This window comes from Macaca mulatta, chromosome 2 (genome assembly GCF_049350105.2).
Source record: "Macaca mulatta isolate MMU2019108-1 chromosome 2, T2T-MMU8v2.0, whole genome shotgun sequence".
In the NCBI taxonomy this organism is placed as follows: domain Eukaryota; kingdom Metazoa; phylum Chordata; class Mammalia; order Primates; family Cercopithecidae; genus Macaca; species Macaca mulatta.
Genome location: NC_133407.1, coordinates 97,819,473 through 97,842,652, shown reverse-complemented (window position 1 = coordinate 97,842,652; position 23,180 = coordinate 97,819,473). Strand labels below are relative to the sequence as shown.

The following is a 23,180-nucleotide window of genomic DNA, read 5'->3' as shown; positions in this document are numbered from 1 at the left end:
AAACCATTCCAGGGGACCCCTGGGCAATACTTAACAATTCTGCTAGGAATTTGTCCTCTGTGCAAAGTTGTAGTTGCAAAAATGTCGATGGTGACACTGTATGTAACTGTAAAAGGTTGGACACAACAGATATCTAACTATAAAGGATCAGTTGCAAAAACTATGGTAAATCAATAGAATGTTAAACAGTCATTAAAAATTATACTGATACTGCAGTTGAGTCATGTGTGAGAAAATTATACTGAAAGGTATTTAGTGATATTAAAAAGTGCTTAGAATATTAATTTTTTTAAAAGATTAGAAAATAGTATGTACAGTATTAACCCATTTTTATAAATAATATGTTTATATTTAAGACAGTAAAGATAGTGGATTAGGATTTTATTTGCACCTACATATTTCTGAATTTTCAATAATATGTATGATAATTAAAATGAGAAGAAATGAGTCATAATTTTATGCTGATATTTATAAAAGTTTTTGATAAGGGGGAAATGGCCTTGGAGTGGTGGAGAAACCAGGCTGCAATGTTGGATATGAAGCCTGACCAGGCTGATCCATTGTGATTACTTGTTTAACTGTTAACCGCAAGCCCTGAGGAAGCGGAGATGGTGTCTGTCTTGCTCACCAGTGTATGTTCAGTGCCTGGCATGGCACCTATATAGGTACCTATTAAATGGGGAGTGAATGAACCAGTCTTGCAGGAGGGTCTTTCTTGATGTTGGTTTCTGATGAAGCTCCCCTTCCTGCTGCATTTCAGAGCCATGGAGAAGCTTAGCGGGCATCAGTTTGAGAACTACTCCTTCAAGATTTCCTACATCCCGGATGAAGAGGTGAGCTCCCCTTCGCCCCCTCAGCGAGCCCAGCGTGGGGACCACTCTTCCCGGGAGCAAGGCCACGCCCCTGGGGGCACTTCTCAGGCCAGACAGATTGATTTCCCGCTGCGGATCCTGGTCCCCACCCAGTTTGTTGGTGCCATCATCGGAAAGGAGGGCTTGACCATAAAGAACATCACTAAGCAGACCCAGTCCCGGTACGTGCCTCTGGGGCTTCCTTTGCTTCCTTCTGAGGGGTCCCCTGCGTGCTGGTGGGTCTCAGCCACTCTTAGGTCACAACTGCTTACATCAGCAGTGGGGGGCTGTGCTGTCAGAAACAGTGGCTTCTTTCAACAGGACTACTAACAGACTAACATCAAGCTGGGGGCTGTGATAAGCTTTCATGCTGAGAGGCTAAAGGTTCATAAAGAGGGTACTGATAACCTCACAGCCAGGACTGTTCCTGTAAGCGAACTAATGCTTATGGATGCATCGATTTCTACAAAAGCAGAGGTGTAGAGCTCTGCGGGATCCTAGAACCCACTCATCATAGCTCTTCCTCTTCCCCTGAGTCAGATCCCTGAGGGTGGCCATTCTTTGTGACCACATAGGTAGTCTCACAAAGAAGTGGGTGAGTCACTGCCACGTCAAGCAAGAAATAAAGCACATTGGCCTTCTGTTTAGTTTCCTCTCTGTTCAAGGAGACTAAACTGGTTATAAGAGTTGGAGTGAATCAAATGTCTTGTGGAGTTGTTGATTTTTATATCCTCCTAAGACTGTAGCATGATGTAATAAAGCAAGCTTAGGACTTGAAAACAAAGACTCACGTTCAAGTTGTAGCACTTTAAATGGTTTTATGATCTTGGAAAAGATGTTAACCTCTCTGAGCATCATTTGCTTCTTCTATAAAAAGAGGGTTCAGGCCAGGCACCCTCTGTATTACAGAGGCTCACCCCTGTAATCCCAGCACTTTGGGAGGCTAAGGCAGGGGGATCATCTGAGGTCAGCAGTTCGAGACCAGCTTGGCTAACATGGTGAAACCCCATCTCTACTAAAAATACAAAAATTAGCCAGGTGCGGTGGCTCATGCCTGTAATCCCATCTACTTGGGAGGCGGAGGCAGGAGAATCGCTTGAACCCAGGAGGTGGAGGTTGCAGTGAGTCAAGATGGCTGCTCACTGCTCTCCAGCCTGGGCAACAGAGTGAAACGCCATCTCTAAATAAATAAATAAATAAATAAATAAATAGAGGGTTCCTGTCTGTTTTGCCAGGATTATTATGACAATTAGCATAATCAGGCAGATTGAGTGAAATAATTAATATGAAAGTACTTAAATTGCAAAGCACCCAATTACTGACACATAGTAATTATTTACATGGGCTAGTGCACTTTATTCGGGTCATTCAGTGAGTGTCTTGTAACCTGAAAGAGAAATGCTATTTTCTTCAAAATGTCTTATATATCCCCAAATAATAGACACTGATATAGATGAGTCTGCAGTGCTGCATCTTAGGAGAGAAGTGAAGAAATAGAGAGGGAGGTCACTGTTTGGTATTCCTTTTATTTTTAAATCAGCCCTGGCTTTCCCTCCAAGTTCACTGTGAAAGTGACTTTTATTTATGTCTTTTTGTTCCAAAAATCGTTTAAGGTGGCTTGAGAAAAAAAATGTAACAAGTTTAAATAGAAGTGGGGTTAGCTCTCAAAGTGTGCCCATTTTTTAGAAGTCAACCAGAGACTTGGCTCTAGGCTTTCTCACAGCCAGAGTAAAAAGGATATAATCAAGTATGTAATTTTGAAAGTTAACAAAAACAGGTAGGACCACAGCTACCCAAAGAAGTCTGATAAAGTCATCAAGCTTTTGAGCCATTAGTCTTAATGGCAGGCTGCCAATGGAAAGGAAACCAAAAACTTAGAGAGGCAGAGAGAGGGCATGCCTCTGTTTTCTATCCACACTCAAATATATAAAGCTTGCTTGAATTTGGTGTTTGGATTTGGATTAACATATGGCTTTTAAAAGCTGCAATCAGTTCAGAGACCGGCACTGTGCCAATGTGCAGTATTATCCTTCTCACTTTACTCTTCACTTCTGCAGTCATTTGAAAGACTACACAAAATACTTCATTTACCAAACTGGCTTCATTACTGAGTTGGCTTAGTGCCTTTGTCCTACAGCACTCCTGTAAGAACCGTTCCCGTCTAAATGGAGCTGCAAATAATTAAAATTTGGCACAAGACCCCTTGCACTGCTTGCCTCCTTCTTGGAGAATGGCATTGATTGCAAACGTGCTGATGACGCCTCCTTGTCTGTCTGTGTCCTTGCTGTACATTGGCTGGTGTGACGCTTTCTTGGGACTAGGGTCCTATCCAGATGACCTTGTAATCATGGCTCCTGATTCTTTTCCTACAGGGTAGACATCCATAGAAAAGAGAACTCTGGAGCTGCAGAGAAGCCTGTCACCATCCATGCCACCCCAGAGGGGACTTCTGAAGCATGCCGCATGATTCTTGAAATCATGCAGAAAGAGGCAGATGAGACCAAACTGTAAGTTTGCATTCAATGCCCAGACCACTCAACAGAGAAAAAGAGTAGATTCTCCCTCATTTAACCAAAGAGGTTTTTTTTAAAAACTCCAAATCTGTTACTCAGTAACGGAGGCAGGGAGGGAATATGTTTAAGAAATTTATTCCCAAGTAGAATGCAGTGGGAAGTAGATCTTTTGCGTTTACAGTATGGCTGTCTCTCCACTTGCGTGTCTCTCTCGGTGATTTTAATGCTTCTATCACCCATTGATAGTAATTATTGGGAGGAACACATAGACTCATGCTGTCCCATAGAACTTTCTGCAATGATAGAACTATATCTGCCCTGTGCAACAGGTCAGCCACTAGCCACATGTTGCTGTTGAGTATTTGAAATGTGACTAGTACAGTGGAGGAACTGAGTGTTTTATTTTTACTCACTCAGAGTTCACTAGCTGTGTATATAGCTAATGTCCATCGTATTGGACACTGCAAGTGTAGAATGTATGTTGTCACCAAAGCTATCATTTATTGTCCTGGAAAAGGTTTCTCCCACCGTGCTTCTAAACTGTTTACACTGTTAACATTGCATTACATTTCCTTAAGTAGTAGAAACTAGTTTCCACATGGCTGCTTTATTCTTGTTCCACTCCTTCCTCCCAACTTACCCATTTTTTTTTTTTTTTTTTTGAGACAGAGTCTCACTCTGTTGCCCCAGGCTGGAGTGCAGTAGTGCAATCTCGTCTCACTGCAACCTTCGCCTCCTGGGTTCAAGTGATTCTCCTGCCTCAGCCTCCCGGGTAGCTGGGATTACAGGTGTGCGTCACTGTGCCCAGCTAATTTTTGTATTTTTAGTAGAGACAAGGTTTCACCATGTTGACCAGGCTGGTTTTGAGCTCCTGACCTCAAATGATCTGCCCACTTCGTCCTCCCAAAGTACTGGGATTACAGGCGTGAGCCACCGTGCCCAGCCCTTTCCCCTTATTTTATGAAGTAATTACAGGATTCCACAGTGTAATGAGGGTTGTCCCAGTTTGAATGGCAAATACAGTTCTTACCAAACAAATTAACTTTGTATTATAAATGAATGAGTGGTGATGGAATAGATAATACAATAAAAATAGACTTTCAGGCTGGGTGCAGTGACTCATACTTGTAATCTCAGTGCTTTGGGAGGCCAAGGCAGGAAGATCACTGGAGGCTAGGAGTTTGAGACCAGACTGGGCAACATAGTGAGACCTCCATCTCTACAAAAAATTTAAAAAATTAGTTGGGTATGGTGGCGTATACCTGTAGTCTCAGCTCCTCAGGAGGCTGCAGCAGCCTTGCTTGAGCCCAAGAATTTGAGCAATGAGCTATGATTGCATCACCATACTCCAGCTTGGGTGACAGAGCACAACCCTGTCCCTAAAAAAAGAAAAAGGAGATTTTCAGTTTGGCAAAATCTGTTTGTGGGTAGCAGTGGCAGTTTTATAGAGAAGTAGTGAGAGATGAATCAAATAATGTCAAACATGAGTGTTCCAAAACCAAGAAGATGAAAATGGTCCTTAAAAGAAGAACATTACAAATCTATTCTTAGATTTCATAAGAGACTCTATCCTTTCTATTATGAAATATTTATTCTACTGGGGCTTTTGAAATCCCCCAAATGCCACAGCTTAATTTGAAAAAGACATTTCTCATCCAAGTTCCTGGGAACTTAGTAAATAATACCTTTATGGATTCTTTTTTTTTTTTTTTAAAGATGGAGTTTCACTCTTGTCACCCAGGCTGGAATGCAATGGACAATCTCAGCTCACTGCAACCTCCTGTTTCCTGGGTTCAAGCAATTCTCCTACCTCAGAGTCCTGAGCAGCTGGGATCACAGGCGCCTGCCACCACACCCAGCTAATTTTTGTAGTAGAGACAGAGTTTCACCATGTTGCCCAGGCTGGTCTCGAACTCCTGAGCTCAGGTGATCCACCCGCCTTGGCCTCCCAATGTGCTGGGATTATAGGCGTGAGTCACCACGCCCAGCCACCTTCCTTGATTCTTCAACCTAGGTGCAAACAACTTAATAAAATTCTAAATTAGTCAAAAAGACTAATTTACAACTTGGATTTTTATGTTTTCATGTAGAGCCAAGATAGAGTTTGAATATCTTAGAAAAAAAAATTTTTAAGTGCCTGCGCTGTGCTAATCACTGCTGGAGGCTGAGGCTACAACCATGAGCAGGACTTGGTTCCTGCTTTTTTTTGCCTTCCCCACATACCATTTTTTCACCCGTTGGTTCCTGCTTTGATGGAGCAGTCCAGTGGGAGAGAGAGTCATTAAACAAATAATGAGTAATTATGCCAGTAAATAATTAAGTGCAGCTATAAGAAATGCTACAGTGAGGCCGGGCGCGGTGGCTCACACCTATAATCCCAGCACTTTGGGACACCGAAGCAGGCGCATCACTTGAGGCCAGGAGTTCGAGACCAGCCTGGCCAACATATAGTGAAATCCTGTCTCTACTGAAAGTACAAAAATTAGCTGGGTGTGGTGGTGCATGCCTGAAGTCCCAGCTACTTGGGAAGCTGAGGCAGGGGAATCACTTGAACCTGGGAGGTGGAGGTTGCAGTGAGCTGAGATCGTGCCACTACACTCCAGCCTGGGTGACAGAGCGAGACTCCATCTCAAAAAAAGAAAAGAAAAGAAAAAAAAGAAATGCTACAGTGGAAAAATGTAGTATCCAATGATGACATGTAACTGGAGGTTCTAATGAGGGTTTTAGGGGGACAAGGGTTTGGGGGTTTCAGGGAAGGCCTCCCTGTGTAGGTGACAGAGCCCTGAAGGAACTGAATAAGAGGTAGAAGATGTAGGAGAACAGAGATCCTAAACTTTCTTTTTGTTCGTTTACCAAATATTTATTGAGCACTCACTATGTGCCAGGCACTATTTTATGTGCCAGGAACTCAGCAGTGAACAAAGCTGACAAAAGTGCCCGCCCTCTGAAAGTTACTTTCTAATGGAGCTTCTTCAAGCACCCCCTTTATTTTGAGGCAGTAGTAATGCAATCAGTTAGATGCTTTTGGTCTCAAGCAACGGAAAATACAAGTGGTGTAACCAATAAGAAAAGGATGTCATGTCACATAACAAGAAGTCCTGAGGCACACGGCTCCAAGGTCAGTTGAATCATGGGCCCGAAGACCCAAGGCATTTTTCTGCTTTATGTTCCTCAGCATGTCTCACGTTCCCTTGGTAATAATAGGATGGCTATAGTGATTTCAGATGTGCATCCCCACAAAAAGTTACAAATTGAGGGAGAGGGCATCCCTTCCTTGTGTCCTTTTTTCAGAAAACTTCTTTAAAAGTTGTGGTTAAACAACCATAACATAAAATTTACCATCTTGGCCAGGCATGGTGGCTCACACCTATAATCCCAGCGCTTTGGGAGGCCGAGACAGGTGAATCACTTGAGGTCAGGAGTTCGAGACCAGTCTGGCTAACATAGTGAAACCTCATCTCTACTAAAAATACAAAAATCAGCCAGGTGTGGGGGCGAATGCCTGTAGTCCCAGCTACTTGGGAGGCTGAGGCATGAGAACCGCTGGAACCCAGGAGCCGGAGGTTGCAGGGAGCCGAGAGTGAACTTCTGCATTCCAGCCTGGGTGACAGAGCGAGACTCCATCTCAGAAAAAAAAAAAAAAGAAAAAAAAAATGACTATCTTAATCATTTTTAAGTGTGCTTTTTGGTAGTCTTAAGTATATTCACATAGCTGTGAAACAGATCTCCAGAATCTTCTCATCTTGTAAATCTGGAACTCTGTGCCTATTAAACAACTCTTTTTTCCCCTCTCCCGTCAGCCTCTGGTAATCACCACTTCTCTGTGAATTGGACTACTCTAGATACCTCATATAGGTAGAATCATATACTATTATTCTTTTGTAACTGGCTTATTTTACTTAGCATAGTGTCCTCAAGGTTCATCCATGTTATAGCATGTAACAAGTTTTCCTTCCTTTTTATGGCCAAATGACATTCCAGTATATGTATATACCACATTTTGTTTATCTGTTCATCTGGTGATGGACATTTTGAGCTCTTCTGCTTCTTGGCTATTATGAATAATGCTGCTATGAACATGGGTTTTCAAATATCTCTTCAAGACCCTCTTTTCAATTCTTGTGGATATGTGCCAAGAAGTGAGATTGCTGGGTCATATGGTAGTTCTGCTCTTAATTTTTTGGGGGAGGCTTCATACTTTTTCTCAAAGCAGTTGCTCCATTTTCCAGCCCCACCAATAGTAGACAGGGGTTTCAGTTTCTCCATGTTCTCCCCAACACCTATTATTTTCTGTTATTTCAATAACAGCTATCTTAATAGGTACCAGGTGACAGACAGCTCATTGTGGTCTTGATTTGTGTTTCTCTGATGATTAATGATTGGTGATATTGAGCATCTTTTTATTTATTTATTGACCATTTGTATATCATCTTTAGAGAAATGTCTATTCAAATCCTTTGTTCATTCTCTAATTGAGGTATTTGATTCTTTTGTTATAGGAGTTGTAGCAGTCCTTTATTTATTCTTGATCATTAACTATATATTAGTCCATTTGGTGCTGCTATAACAGAATACTCAAGCCTGGATAATTTATAAAGAACAAAAGTTTATTTGGCTCATGGTTCTGGGAAATCCAAGAGCGTGGTGTCAGCATCTGGTGAGGGTTATCCTATGGTGGAAAGCCTGAGGCAGAAGCAAGTGCAAGAGACAGAGAGATGAAATAGGTCCAAACTCACCCTCAGCCCACGAATTCACTCTGTGATAACTGCATTAATCCATTCATGAAGGTACTCATGACCTAATCACCTCCTAAAAGTCCTATCTTTCAACACTGTTACAGTGGCAATTAAATTTCAACATGAGTTTTGAGGGGAATTTGAAACCATAGCAAACCCCTTATCAAATAAATGATTGGTGAATATTTCTCCCATCCCATGGGTTGACCTTTCACTCTGTTGATTATATCCTTTGATGCACAAAAGTTTTTAAGTTTGATGTACTCCCACTGGTCTAATTTCGCTTTTGTTGCCTATGCTTTTGGTATCATGGTGAAACCAAGAAGTCTTTACCATGTCCAATATCGTAAAGCTTTCCCGTGTTTTCTCTTAGGAGTTTGATAGTTTTAGGTCGTATGTTTAGGTCCTTAACATATTTTGAGTTAATTTTTGTTTATGGTGTAAAATAATGGTTCAACTTCATTCTTCAATGAAGAATGTGTACGTCCAGTTTCCCCAGCACCATCTGGTGAATAGTCTGCTCTTTCCCTAACTAGTAGTCTCAGCACCTTATCAAAAATCATTGGAGACTATACGTAAGGATTTATTTCTGGGCTTTCTATTCTATTTTATTCGTCTATTTATCTGTTTTTATGCCAGTACTATGCTGTTTTGATTATGTAACTTTGTAATATATTTTGAAAGCGGGAAGTCTGAGCCCTTCAACTTTCTTAGTTTTTGAAATCGTTTTGGCTATTCATGGTCCTTTGAGATTCCATATGAATTTTTCTATTTCTGCAAACAATGCCCGCTGTGATTTTGATAGAGCTCATATTGAATCTGTAGATCACTTTTGGTAGTATGAACGTCTTCACAATATTAAATATTCCAATCCATGAATACAGGATGTCTTTCCATTTATTCGTGCCTTCAGATTTCTTTCAGTAACCTTTTGTGGTTTGCAGTGTACAAGTCTTTTACCTCCTTGGTTAGTTTTATTCTTAAGTATTCTATACTTTTTGATGCTATTGTAAGTGGTAGTGTTTTCTTAACTTTTCAGATTGTTCATTGTTGTGTATAGAAATGTAAATGATTTTTGCATGTTGATTGATTTTTGTATCCTGCAATTTTGCTGAATTTGTTTATTCTTTTTTTTTTTTTGTAGAGTCTTAAAGGCTTTCTACATATAAAATCATGTCATCTGTGAATAGAGATCATTTTATGTCTTTCTTTCCAATTTGAATGCCTTTTATTTCTTTTTTGTACCTAATTGCTCTGGCTAGGACTTCCGGTACTATGTGGAATAGAAATGGACAGGAGTGGGCATCCTTGCCTTGTTCCTGGTCTTAGAGGAAAAGCTTTGCTTTCAGTCTTTCATCACTGAGTGTGATGTTAGCTGTGGCCTTTTCATAAATGCTCTTATGTTGAAGTAATTTCCTTTTATTCCTAATTTTGTTGGGTGTTTTTATCATAAAAGGCTGTTAAGTTTGTCAAATGCTTTTTCTAATGACATGATCATGTGTTTTTTCCCCCCCTTCATTCTGTTAATGTGATTTATTATATTGATTGATTTTTTTAAAAATATTTGTAGAAATGGGGTCTCACTACGTTTCCCAGGCTGGTCTTGAACCCCTGGCCTCAAGTGATCCTCCTTTCTTAGCCTCCCAAAGTGATGGGATTATAGGCATAAGCCACTGCGCCCAGCTCTCCATTAATTGATTCTTGTATGCTGAACAAACCTTCCATTCCAGGAACAAATCCCACTTGATCGTGGCATATAATCCTTTTCATATGCTGAATTTGATTTGCTAGTATTTTGTTGAGGATTTTTGCATCCGTATTCATCGGAGATAATGGTCTGAAGTTTTCTTTTTTTGGGTTGTCTTTGTCTGGCTTTGGAATCAGGGTAAAGCTGGCCTCATGGAATGAGCTTGGAACTGTTCCCTCCTCTTCATTTTCTTGGAAGAGTTTCAGGAGGATTGGCGATAATTCTTCTTTAAATGTTTGGTAGCATTCTCCGATGAAGCCATCTGGTCCTGGGCTTTTCTGTGTTGGGAGGTTGTTGATTACTGATTCTATCTCTCATTATTGATCTGATCAGACTTTCCATTTCTTCATGATTCAATCTTGGTAGGTTGTGTGTTTCCTCTAGGAATTGATCCATTTCTTCTAGGTTATCAAATTTATAGGCATACAATTCTTCATACTATTCTCTTATAATCCTTTTTCTCTCTGTAGTATTGGTAGTAGTGTTCCCTCTTTCATTTCTGATTTTAGTTATTGAATGTTCTCTTTTTTCCCTTAATCTCGCTAAGGATTTGTCAGTTTGGTTGATCTTTTCAAATAACCAACTCTTAGTTTTGTTGGTTGTATTTGTTTATCTCTGCTCTGATTTTTATTATTGCCATTTTTATGCTGGTTTTGGGCTTGGTTCTTTTCAAGTTGAAATAAAAGGATGGGGCCGGGTGCGGTGGCTCATGCCTGTAAATCCCAACACTTTGGGAGGCCGAGGTGGGCAGATCACAAGGTCAGGAGTTCGAGACCAGCCTGGCCAACATGATGAAACCCCATCTCTACTAAAAATACAAAATTAACCAGGTGTGGTGGCACACACCTGTAATCCTAGCTACTCAGGAGGCTGAGGCAGGAGAATCACTTTAGCCCGGGAGGTGGAGGTTACAGTGAGCCGAGATCATGCCATGGCACTCCAGCCTGGGCAAAAAGAGTGAAACTCCATCTCAAAGAAAAAAAAAAGAAAAAGAAAAAGAAAAAACAATAAAATAAAACATAAAATAAAAGAATGATAGACAGCAACACAAAGCCATATGAAAATATATGGTTATCTGGTAAGGGTGAATATTAACAAATATAGTAACCTGTACTGTAGTAATTTTGGTGCATAGAATTTAAATGAAAAAACTTTTTTTAATATAAATCTTTGTTAATGAGTATAAAAACATATGAAGATATAATTTGTGGTATTTGGGGATGGGGTGAAAGTAGAGTTTTTGTATGCAATTGAAGTGAAGTTGTTATCAGTTTAAAATAGGATGCTACAACTTTAAGATGTTTTACGTAATTGCAATAGTATCCACAAAGAAAAAATCTGTAAGAACACACACAAAAGAAAATCAAAGCACATCACTATAAAAAATCAACAAAACATAAAGGAAGACAGGAAGAAAGGAAAGAAGGGACAAAACTACAAGACATACAGAATACAATGAAGAAAATGACAAAAGTAAATCCTTCCCTATCTGTAATTACTTTAAGTGCAAATGAATTAAACTCCACATTCTTGGCTAAATGGATTAAAAACAGGATCTAACTGTATGCGGTCTACAAGAGACTCATTTTAGATATAAAGACACATATAGGCTGAAAGTAAAAAGATGGAAAAAGATACTCCATGCAAATGGTAAGCACAAGGGAGGAGTAACTATACTAATATCAGATGAATAGACTAAAAACAAAACTGTTACAAGAGACAAAGAGGGACATTATATAATATTGAAGGAACAATTCACTAAGGAGATATAACAATTATAAATATGTACACAGCAAACCTTAGAGTTCCTAAATATATGAAGTCAACTTTGAAAGAACTGAAGGGAGAAATAATTAGCAACATGATATCAGTAGGAAACTTAAGTGCCTCACTTTCAATAATGGATAAAACTACCAGATAGAAGAACAATAAGGAAATAGAATTGGAACAACACTATAGACCAACAGACATACGAGAACATTCCACCCAACAACGGCAGAATATATGTTCTTCTCAAGTGCACGTGGAACTCTCTAGGAGAGATAACATACAAAACAAATCTTAACAAATTCAAGAAGATTGAAATCATACAAAGTATCTTTTCTGATCACAATGGAATGAAACCAGAAATCAACAGCACAAGGAAAATTAGAGAATTTAGCATTTTTTGTAGAGCATGTCAAGTGGTAATAAAGTCCCTCAGTTTTTATCTGGGAATCCTAATTTCTCCTTTATGTTTGAAGGACAGTTTTACCACACATGCTATCCTTGGATGGCAGTTTCTTTCAGCACTTCAAATATATCATCCCATTCCCTTCTGGCCTGCAAAGTTTCTGCTAAGAAATCTGCAAATAGTGTTATGGAAGCTCCTTTGTATGTCACAATTGCTTTTCTCTTGCCACTTTGAAGGTACTCTCTCTTTGACTTTAGGCAGTTTGATTATAATGTGTGTCAGTGTGGTTTTCTGTGGATTTGTCCCAGTTGGAGTTCTTTAAAATTTTTGATTTGTATGTACATTTCATTCTTCATATTTGGGAATTTTTCAGCTATTCTTCAAATAAGGTCTCTGCCCCTTTGTTCCCTTTTTTCTTTCTGGGATTCCCATTATGCTTATGTTGATCTACTTGGCATGTCTCTGGGAGGCCCATTATGCTTATATTGATCTGCTTGGCAAGTCTCATAGGTCCCTAGTCTGTCTTCACTGTATTTATTTATTTTAATCCTCTGACTTGAAGACTTCAAATGACCTGTATTCAAATTTGCTGGTCCTTTCCTCTGCCTGGTCGAGTCTGTTGTTGAACTCCTCTAACAAATTTTTCTGTTCAGTTGTATTTTTCAGCTCCAGAATTTGTTAGGTTCTTTTTTATAGTTTCTGTCTCTTTGTTGATACTCTCATTTTGTTCATGCATAATTTGTCCAACTTTATTTAGTTGTCTATCTGTGTTCTTGTTTAGCTCAGTACAAGAACTCTATTGGGTGAAGAATGTTCTCCTTGCTCTTAAAAAAAGGTACAAGGGAGAGTGACGTTAGCGAGATGACAGACGAGGAAGCCACAGGTCTCTTTCCCCCTCACAGACACCTCAGATTAACAAGAGATAGACCAGAATGCTTCTGTGAGGACTCTAAAGTCAGCTGAGAAGCTATAATATGAAGTCCACTGTAAACTGAGAAGGAATTCCAGGCTGGGGCCGTGGTTCACGCCTGTAATTCCAGCACTTTGGGAGGCCAAAGTGGGCAATTGCCTAAGCCCCAGAGTTCGAGATCAGCCTCGGCAACATAGTAGGGACTATTTTTAGTCCTTACTAAAAATACTCATTGAGCGTCTTTACAGTTATTTTTAATTATTGGTCAGGGAGCATGTAGATCTGTATTCTTTAGAGTCAGTTTTTGGGAGTTTTATTTTGGTCCCTTGATTGGGTCATGTTCCTCTGTTTCTTTGTATGCCTAGTAAATTTTTTTGTTGGGGTTTGGGCGTTTGAAAAAACAACCACCTCTCAGGGTCTCTGTGTACTGGCTTTGGGCAGTGGAATACCTGAAATCAGCCTAGCTAGAGGTTCTAGGACCTCTCAAAACCGTTCTAATCTCTTGATCCCTCTGCTGTCTGACTGTAGAACTGCATTTCTTGAGTGCTGCTTGCCTCTGCTTTCAGCAGCTTCTGAACTCTGATGCTGATCCTGTCAGTGCTCTGAGTCAGTGACACAAAAACCAGTTTTTCTGGCACCTTCCAGACAAGCCAAAATGTTGTATGCATAATCCAGTCTTTGTTTCTATCCCAAAGGAGGAGCCCAGCCTTTAGGGTTTCCTCCCCTTTGCTCTTCAGTATGCCATGTAGGGGGTGGGGCCTTGAAAACACTGTGAATGTTCTTACCTTTTTTGCTGGAAATGTATATATATACACACACACACACATATACATATATATATATATATATATTCAGGAAACCAACTAGTAAATTATGATAAGTACACTGGACAACATCATGTGAAGACGTTATATATATCTATATCTATATATGGGGTGTGTGTGTGTGTGTGTGTGTGTGTGTGTGTGTGTGTAGTTGTTGTTGTTGTTGTTGTTGTTTTTAGACAGGGTCTTGCTCTGTAGCCCAGGCTGGATGCAGAGGTGTGTGATCATGGTTCACGGTAGCTTTGGCCTCCCTGACTCAAGCAGTCCTACCTCAGCCTCCCCAGGAGCTAGGACTACAGGCATGCACCACTATGCCTGGCTAATTTTGTATTTTTAGTAGGGACGGTGTTTCACTATGTTGCCAAGGCTGGTCTCGAACTCTGGCGCTTAGGCAATTGCCCACCTTGGCCTCCCAAAGTGCTGGAATTACAGGCGTGAGCCACAGTGCCCAGCCTGGAATGCCTTCTTAGTTTACAGTGGACTTCATATTATAGCTTCTCAGCTGATCTTTAGAGCCCTCACAGAAGCATTCTGGTCTATCTCTTGTTAATTTGAGGTGTCTGTGAGGGGGAAAGAGACCTGTGGCTTCCTCGTCTGTCATCTCGCTAACGTCACTCTCCCTTGTACCTTTTTTTAAGAGCAAGGAGAACATTCTTCACCCAATAGAGTTCTTGTAATACCCTCATTGGCCAGATCAGCCTCATGGATCCACTTCCAACCAGTTACTACAAGGGAGTAGAATTACCATGGTTTGGCTTATGTTAATCAAAATTCATGAACTGGGGTCGGTAAGGGACCTGACCTCTCCTAAATCCCATCGTCACTTGGTACCTGAACAAATGTCTTCCATTTGTAAGAAAAAAGCAAGGTAATGGTTTTTGGGAGACAACCATTATACCTATCTTAAAGTGTTCACTTGTTGCTTGTCTCTTTTAGAGCCGAAGAGATTCCTCTGAAAATCTTGGCCCACAATGGCTTGGTTGGAAGACTGATTGGAAAAGAAGGCAGAAATTTGAAGAAAATTGAACATGAAACAGGGACCAAGATAACAATCTCATCGTAAGCCACTTATTCAGATTAATCATGCCCAATAATGGAACACCTGAGCATTTTGATAGGTCCAGTTCATTCATCTACTTTTCCCAAAATGGGAATATAATCATAAGTGATACAATTATCTCCATCATCATTTTTTTAAAAAATATGTAAATACCAGGTAGACATTTTTCACTATGGATGTTATCTAAATCACGAGTAAGATTTGAAATAGGACAGCAGGGGTTCTACACCACAGTGTGTTGTGAGAGAATTGAGTCTTCTCCCTCTTCGCCAAAACTTGTTTGTGATTTTCCTTTTTTTTTTTTTTTTTTTTGGCATTTTATTTTTCCTGTTGAAAACAAAATTTGTCTTTTCTTCTTACGGGTCAGTTTGCAGGATTTGAGCATATACAACCCGGAAAGAACCATCACTGTGAAGGGCACAGTTGAGGCCTGTGCCAGTGCTGAGATAGAGATTATGAAGAAGCTGCGTGAGGCCTTTGAAAATGATATGCTGGCTGTTAATGTAAGTCCCTAATGCTTTCTTCTCTGCTGGTTTTCACATGTGTTTTCAGGTAGTGCTCAAGGCTCTCTTAAGAATAATTGTCATTCAGCTAATCAGGAAGTGCCTTAGGATAGGTATGCAGAATTTTTCCTGACTTCCTAGGATAAAGGCATTAAAATCATCAGGAAACCAACTAATAAATTATGATAAGTGCAGGGGACAACATCATGTGAAGACATTAAAATTATAACTTTGAAGACTGACATAAGGAAAAGCTTATGATGTAATGTTCATTAAGAAAAGCAAGAATGACTCTGTGTGGTGGCATGCATCTGTAGTCCCAGCTACTCAAGAGGCTGAGGCAGGAGGAGCACTTGAATCTTGGGGGTTGAGGCTGCAGTGAGTGGGCATTACGCCTCTGGACTCCAGCCTGGGCAACAGAGTGAGACCCCATCTCTAAATAAATAAATAAGAAAAGCAAGATATAAATGTATGTAACTAAAGTTACAATTATGTAAAATAACATGGATCAGAATGACTGGAAGGCTACATACAAAAATGAAAATAGCTGGCATGTTAGAAAAGTGGGATTTTTTTCCATGTATGTAGCCTTCTGAACCTTATGTAATATTGTCCTGTTCCTTTTTAAATTTTAAAAACGCATGCTTTAAAGTTCTTCTGATTTTCCTCCCTTGCTTGCTGATCCGCACTTTTAGATTGTCTGATAAATGTTGTCAACCACTTGAGCCTTTACTGTGTATTTGTAGCAGACTCAATTAGGTTTGTCCTTCCTGTGATTGCTACCTAATTTTTATTCTTAATGGGGAGACGCCGATCTGGCATTCAAAAAAAAAAAAATCCTTTAAAATATTTGGCCATCAGCAAAAGTCCAGCTCAGCTCAGAGGAGTAAATTTTTTCACTTTTTAATTAGATTTTTCGGACATATACAGAAGTGAAAAGGGTGCTGCAATAAGCCCTCATATACCCATAATCCACCTTTTGCAGTTATCAACTCACCGTCTGTTTTGTTTCCTCTGAATCCTCATCCACATCCACTGTTCATACCTGTTGGATGACCTTGAAGCAAATCTCAGACCTGATAATATTTCCTAGAGAAATAAATGTGGACAAAGCACTCTATAGGTTAAGCCCAAGTCCCTCACTGCAGCACTTTCTGCTGTACCCTCTACTGCAGCCCAGAATCTGTCCCCATCTCACCCCAACCCCCACCTTAGCAGCCCACATCACGTGATAATTATGGGGCGTGATGAGAAGAGCTAGAGCAGGAGACTGCAGTGTGGTCTTCTCCTCATGTTTGGATATATTTGTGGAAGTATCATCTGACAATCTCATCTTCTTCCTGTGGGTTCTTGACATCTTATGATAAACATCTCTTTCTGTGAACACCTGGAAAAGCTACAGAAGGGTCTGAGTGATTCATACATCTTCACCTGAGCTTACCACTTAGGTTCATTCATGTCTGTGCCAAAGTCATGCACTGGTAGGTGAATAACAAAATTACCACATCTTATAGACAAAATGAGGTAAAGACGAAGGATATGAGCCCTGCTATTCCAAACGTTCTTAAAAAAAAAAGGCAAGTTACAGAGTGAATGTAGCCAAAAATAAGAAAATAGAAAATGTTAGGAAATTGCTTCATGTTCAGGGAATGGGTGACCACGTTCCTCTGCCTCTGAAGACCTGTATGGTTAAAACCCACCCCCAGCCTGTGTGACCATCCCCATGTAGAAATGTAAAATAAGCAAGCAAGATGATCACAAAGCCAACAACTAAATAGCAGAGAGACAAAGTTGTAAACCATCCCAAAGCTGGATAATGGAGTTTACGTATGTGGGACTTTACATCATGTGAAGGATCTGATCTTTCCATGGATAGAGTTGGAAAACACTGTTAATCCAATTTGTTTTAAACAGTCATTCAACGAATATTTATCGAGTACTTACTATGTACCAGGCACTGAGAACACAACACTAAGTAAGACAGTCTCTGTCTGCAAGGAAATTCTGGACTAAAAGGGGAAGAGGTAACTAAACAAGCTGTTCACATACCACGTAATGAGTGCTGGCATAGGGAAACAGGAGTGCTGGAGAGCACAGACAGGGCATTCGAGCTGAGCTTTGGGATGAAAGAAAGCTTCCTACATGAAGGGTCATCTCTGCTCAAGTGAAACCTGCAAGTCAGTAGGACTTAGCCAGGTGAGAAAGGAGAAAAGCACTTCCTTGCCTAGGAAATAAATAGCATGTGCAGGGGCTCAGAGGTATGTAGGGAACAGGACTGACCAGGTTGGAGATGAAGGGTTAGCAGGGGTGAGGCTGGCAAGGTGGCTGCCATCCCCAGGAAGAGCCTCATTTTCCATGATAAGATATGTAGACATGCCCAAGGGTGGCAGAGAAGCCTTGAAGGAACACCATGGTCAGGTTGAGATGTGGCACCCACCTCTGATACAGGGTAGAAAGAGCCTGGGCAGAGCTGATTGGGAGACGCTGGTGCCATTCAGACAAGAGAGGGAGGTTGACCCAGGCGTGCGGGCCTCTCTGGTCTCCTCCCTTCATCTTTTTTCTCCATTTCTATTCCCAGCAACAAGCCAATCTGATCCCAGGGTTGAACCTCAGCGCACTTGGCATCTTTTCAACAGGACTGTCCGTGCTATCTCCACCAGCAGGGCCCCGCGGAGCTCCCCCCGCTGCCCCCTACCACCCCTTCGCTGTAAGTAGCTCAGCTTGTGGAGGTTTGCTTATGCGCTGGGCACCTCCAGGCAGCAGCATGACTCTGCTATGTGGAATCAGAACGGAAGCTTTCATTTAAAGGCCATGCTCGAGTAGAGATGAATCCAATGTAGGTTGAACTCAACATTTCTTAGGACTTCTTCCTAATGAGCAACTAACTTAATATTAAACCATCCTCTAAACACATGTTCTTAAATATAGTATGTCACAACTAGCAAAGAAAGAAACTCACAGCAAATTCATCAACTAGAAGCTAATTTATTATAAAAAAAGGACTTGTTAGCTCAAATAAGAACATTTCTTGAGTGTTGGTCATTTGTTAAAGTATATAGGGTACCTGGATGATTCTTAGAGAGATATATATCTACATACATACATGTGCAGCTTCTACCTATGTTTACAAGTCAAATGTATTGTTTATTAATAGGCAATTTTTAAAAGAAAATATTACATACATTGTTTATATCTAAACACTTAGCACAATGCCTGGTATTTAGTAAGTTCTCAATAAGTATTTGTTCACAACAGAAGAAATGTGAATTTTATGAGTGTTTTACTTACTGTTTTCATTCACAAGCATTATTCAAGATTAATGCATTCTCAAATTGGGGCTCAGGATGCTTGACAGCTTTTTTTGATTCCTAATTTTTCTCTACACAGACTGCTTATTTTTAAAGCAAACTTTCTTTCCCCCAATGTTTATGCTGTTTAAATGGGAAGAATTGGGTGGGTGAACATTGCCTCAGCCATTCCGTTCTTTTGAGAAGTGCTTTCTGGGGTAGGCTTCCCATTGTGTGAATTCCCAGTCGTTTTTTGGGTTATCAGTAGAGAGACAGGATGAATCCCCTGTGTCATCCTGCCAACAAAATGCAGTCACACACTGACACCCACATCCTCAGTCACATATATGCACACATTCTGCATTCCTGCTTATATATGACTCTTCTGAGTCTGTTTTTTTTTTTTTTGAGGTGGAGTCTTGCTCTGCCGCTAGGCTGGAGTGCAATGGCACAATCTTGGCTCACTGCAACCTCCGCCCCTGGGTTCAAGTGATTCTTGTGCCTCAGCCTCCCAAGTAGCTGGGATTACAGGCACGTACCACCACACCCACCTAATTTTAGTAGAGAAGGGGTTTCACCACGTTGGCCAGGATGGTCTCGATCTCCTGACTTTGTGATCTGTCTGCCTCAGCCTCCCAAAGTGCTGGGATTACAGGTGCCTGGCACCCTGAGTTATTTCTAAATCTCTCCATACCACCTCTTTAGTTAAATCCATTTCCCCTTAAACTGAAGGAGGGGACTGACACTGAGCCTTGTGTGTTGAGCAGCCTAAAGATGCAGTACGAGGGATTGTGGCAGCTGTCAGTCACATGGCTGTGCCAAGCAGTAAGAATAGCTTGAGAGTTTCACATCCCCATATTTTTGCTGTCAGATCTGAGAATGGCCCAGTGAGTTACAATTAAGTGGCATTGAGGCACGTATCATTTCTTGGGAGAGAGGCTGTACATACAGCCCCACAGAAGATAACCTCAAACGTTAGGCTACCCTCTCAGTATAGGTAATATAAGTGGGGAGAGGAAAAGAGCATAATAAATTAGACCAATTCTAAAATTGGTAATCTAGGCCAGGCATGATGGCTCACGCCTGTAATCCCAGCACTTTGGGAGGCTGAGGTAGGCAGATCACCTGAGGTCAGGAGTTCAAGACCAACCTAGCCAGCATAGTGAAACGTCTTTACTAAAACTACAAAAGTTAGCCAGGTGTGGTGGTGCATGCCTGTAATCCCAGCTACTTGGGAGGCTGAGGCAAGGAGAATCACTTGAACCCGGGAGGTGGAGGTTGCGGTGAGCTGAGATCATGCCACTGCACTCCAGCCTGGGCGACAGTGTAAGACTTCGTCTCAAAAATAAATAAATAAATAAATAAATAAAATTAAATTGGTAATCTCAAATATAGGAGTGAGCATGCTACAACCTGAGGACCAAATCTAGCTCACCATTTATTTTCATCAATAAAGGTTTTTAGGGGACACAGCCACGGTCGTTTATATACATATTATCTATTCCTGCTTTCCCCTGTAGTGGCAGAGCTGAGTAGGTGCATACAGATCACATGAGCCACAAAGCCTAAAATATTTATGATTTGCTTCTTTACAGAAAAAGTTTGCTGACCCCTGAACTAAATTTAACAAGGAGATAATTTTTCTTTTGATAGCAGAATATTTCTAAACTTGAAAATAGGTTTTGCCAGTTGGAAAGCTTCCTTTGCATCTCAGATTTTTACTAAAATAGTAGAATAACCATTTTGCTAAAATATGTGGTTCCTGTTATTCATAAAATAGGTTTTAAATTAAAAATTGTTAAACTAAAAACAAAACAAAAACAACCAGGTAATTCGGATCTTGATCCCATGGGTCAATATTAGAGTAGATTCTAATCCAGTTGCCCTGACTGTCTGAGACATGATGGCTTCTACAGACATCTCCTTCATGCAGCTGCAGAAGTGCAGGTCCAACAGCATGGAGACGGCCCTCACTGCCCAACTGTGCAGGACCTAGGCTATTCCCGGAGCAATACCTGGGAAGTCCACACCACAGGCTTGTAGGCTTCCCTGGTGGGCCCAGGACTCCTGAGAACAGCAGCATAGGGTGGTGGAGACACTTTAAATACTGACAGTGTTGTTTTCCTGTCACATAGGCATTCAGATTTCAAGGAACCAAGATATTTCTTGGTTGCTTTTATATATCACAAAGCTCTAATACTTTTGCTTTTACCATCCAAAGGTCAGGGAGTCTGTGTCCCTCCTTATAACTGGCTCATCCACACCTAGGTTGGTCTCCAAACTCTGGAATTTTTAATACATATGTGTGTATATGAAAACTTTACCACTTTTTTTTTTTTTTTTTTTTTACTGTTTTTCTGGTTATAAAAGTAATACGTGGATAGTATTTAAGAAGCAGGGAGTATGTACTTTTGAATTTTCAAAAAAAAAAAAAAAAACACATTTCTCTGATCCTAAAAAAAAAAAAAAAAGAAAGCAGCAAATAATACAGAGATGCAGAAAGTGCAAGTTTTTTCTTAACCTAGACATAAGCAGTGTTTCTGTGTAGGTATGTGCATGTGTGTGTGTATATTTATACGTGATTTATAGTTTTTCCCCCAAATTTTCACTCTGGAATGGAAATCCTTGTGTGTATACATCTTGATTCATTTATCCAATTATTTCCTCAGAATAATTTCCTGGAAATAGAATCAAAGAATGTGTTCATTTTCTATGCTGATACATAGCACACAATTTTGATACAAAAAAGGTATATTACTTTTCATTCCCATCAAGAGTGTGTGTAACAGAGCAGGACTTTTTCTTCCACACCAGCACTCCCAATTATTCCTCACAGTCTGATATTTTAAAATGCGCGGTTTTTTAAATTATTATTATATGACTGAAAAATTTTGTATTGGCCATTTTTGTTCTCTCTGATAAGTTGCTTTCTGTATTTTTGGCCCCTCAGTCTATTGAGAAGTAATATAACTTAGGTTCTAGAGCAGACTGTGTGCATTTGAATTTCTACACTGTCACTTGCTGTTTTTAACTTTGAGCAAGTGACTTAAGCTCTTCAGATCTGGGAGAAATAATAGTACCTACATTAGGGGATGGTTATGAGGGTAATTAAGTCAGTTAAAACCTACATACAGTAACTGCTATGTAAATCATAGCTGCTATTATCATCATCTTTTTATTTCATCTTTTTCTTAATGATTCATCATAGCTAATTACATATTAAGGCTGCTAACCGCTTGTCATGTTGTAAATATTTTCAACAAATATTCTCTTTGCTTTATTTGTGGTGTCTTATGTCATAAATAATTATATGTATATATTATATATATGTTCATTTATAGTGAACAGTAGTTCATAGTTCAACTTAAAATGCCAACTTTGTCATACACAGAATTCCCACTTAACTATATATGTAGTTCACTATATATATATATATATATATATATATAGAATGAACTTCTGTTTGAAGTTAAATGTAAACATTTCCCTTTAGCCTTTCTTCTTTCAGCCAAATTTCACCCAATACCCTCTCCCTAGAAGTGTAGTAGTTATAAAAAAGTTTTCTCGGCATATATACAAACATATTATTAAAAAATACAAATGAAATTATGCTGTACACAGGGAATTACAACTTTTGTTTTTACATATTATGGGCATCTTTCCATAGCTAGACCTAGTTTTATTTAATGGCTGCATAATATTCCATTAAATGAGTTTATCATCATTTTTGTAACCAGCACACTAGTTTTACACATTTGGGTTGATTCCAAGTTATTAGTATTACAGACAATGTCAAAATCAGTATCTTTACAGGCATATCTTGAAGATACTGTGGATTCATTTCCAGGCCTCCATAGTAAAGTGAATAACATGATAAAACAAGTTACACTTTTTTTTTGTTTGTTTCCCAGTTCATATAAAAGTTGTGTTTACACTATACTGTGGTCTGTTAAGTGTGCAATAGCATTATGTCTGAGAAGACAACAATATCCATGCCTTAATTTAAAAATATTGCTTAAAAATGCAGACACAGAAATACAAAGTGAGCATGTACCGTTGGAGAAATGATACCAATAGACTTGTGTGACATAGGGTTGCCACCAGCCTTCCAGTTTGTAAAAAACACGATTATCTGCAAGGTGCAATAAAGCCAAACACAATACAGTGAGGTGTGCCTCTACATAAATCTTTGCACAAGTGTGTGAGTATGTATATCTGAAAGTAAATTCTCTAAGACTGGAATTATTATTTCAAAGCGTATATGTATTTTAAATATTCACAGATTTCTCTCCACCAGAATTCATGCAGAAAACTTAAAAATTAAGGTAGTAAAATGATTGATATTTTCCTTTTCAGTTTCTGACCTTTGATGTCATGCTAAGGAAAAAAGCCTTCTCCCATCCAAGACTGCAAAAATAAAATACTCTCCCGTATTTTCTTTTTCTTTGTGTAAGAGATTGTGCTATGTTGCCCAGGCTGGAGTACAGTAACTGTTCACATGCACAATTATAGCACGCTACAGCCTCGAATTCCTGGGCTCAAGCAATCCTCCCACCTCAGCCTCCTCAATAGCTGG

The 23,180-nt window shown here is 39.9% G+C and overlaps 1 protein-coding gene across 18 annotated transcripts in view; it reads left to right on the top strand.

Annotated features, from left to right (window-relative positions):
* The window catches only part of IGF2BP2 (insulin like growth factor 2 mRNA binding protein 2), a 190,571-nt gene that overhangs the window by 144,823 nt on the left and 22,568 nt on the right, over positions 1–23,180 (top strand). For 11 of the 18 annotated variants that reach the window (XM_077991990.1, XM_028843915.2, XM_001095336.4 and 8 more), the window contains 5 exons: positions 761–1,033; positions 3,224–3,358; positions 14,691–14,813; positions 15,182–15,317; positions 17,896–18,024. In XM_077991990.1, coding sequence (XP_077848116.1) covers positions 761–1,033; positions 3,224–3,358; positions 14,691–14,813; positions 15,182–15,317; positions 17,896–18,024 — 796 coding nt within the window. Of the gene's footprint in view, positions 1–760; positions 1,034–3,223; positions 3,359–14,690; positions 14,814–15,181; positions 15,318–17,895; positions 18,025–21,642; positions 21,646–23,180 lie in introns of all 18 variants that reach the window. The other 7 variants (XR_013413747.1, XM_001095005.4, XM_077991992.1 and 4 more) reach the window with 3 other exon arrangements.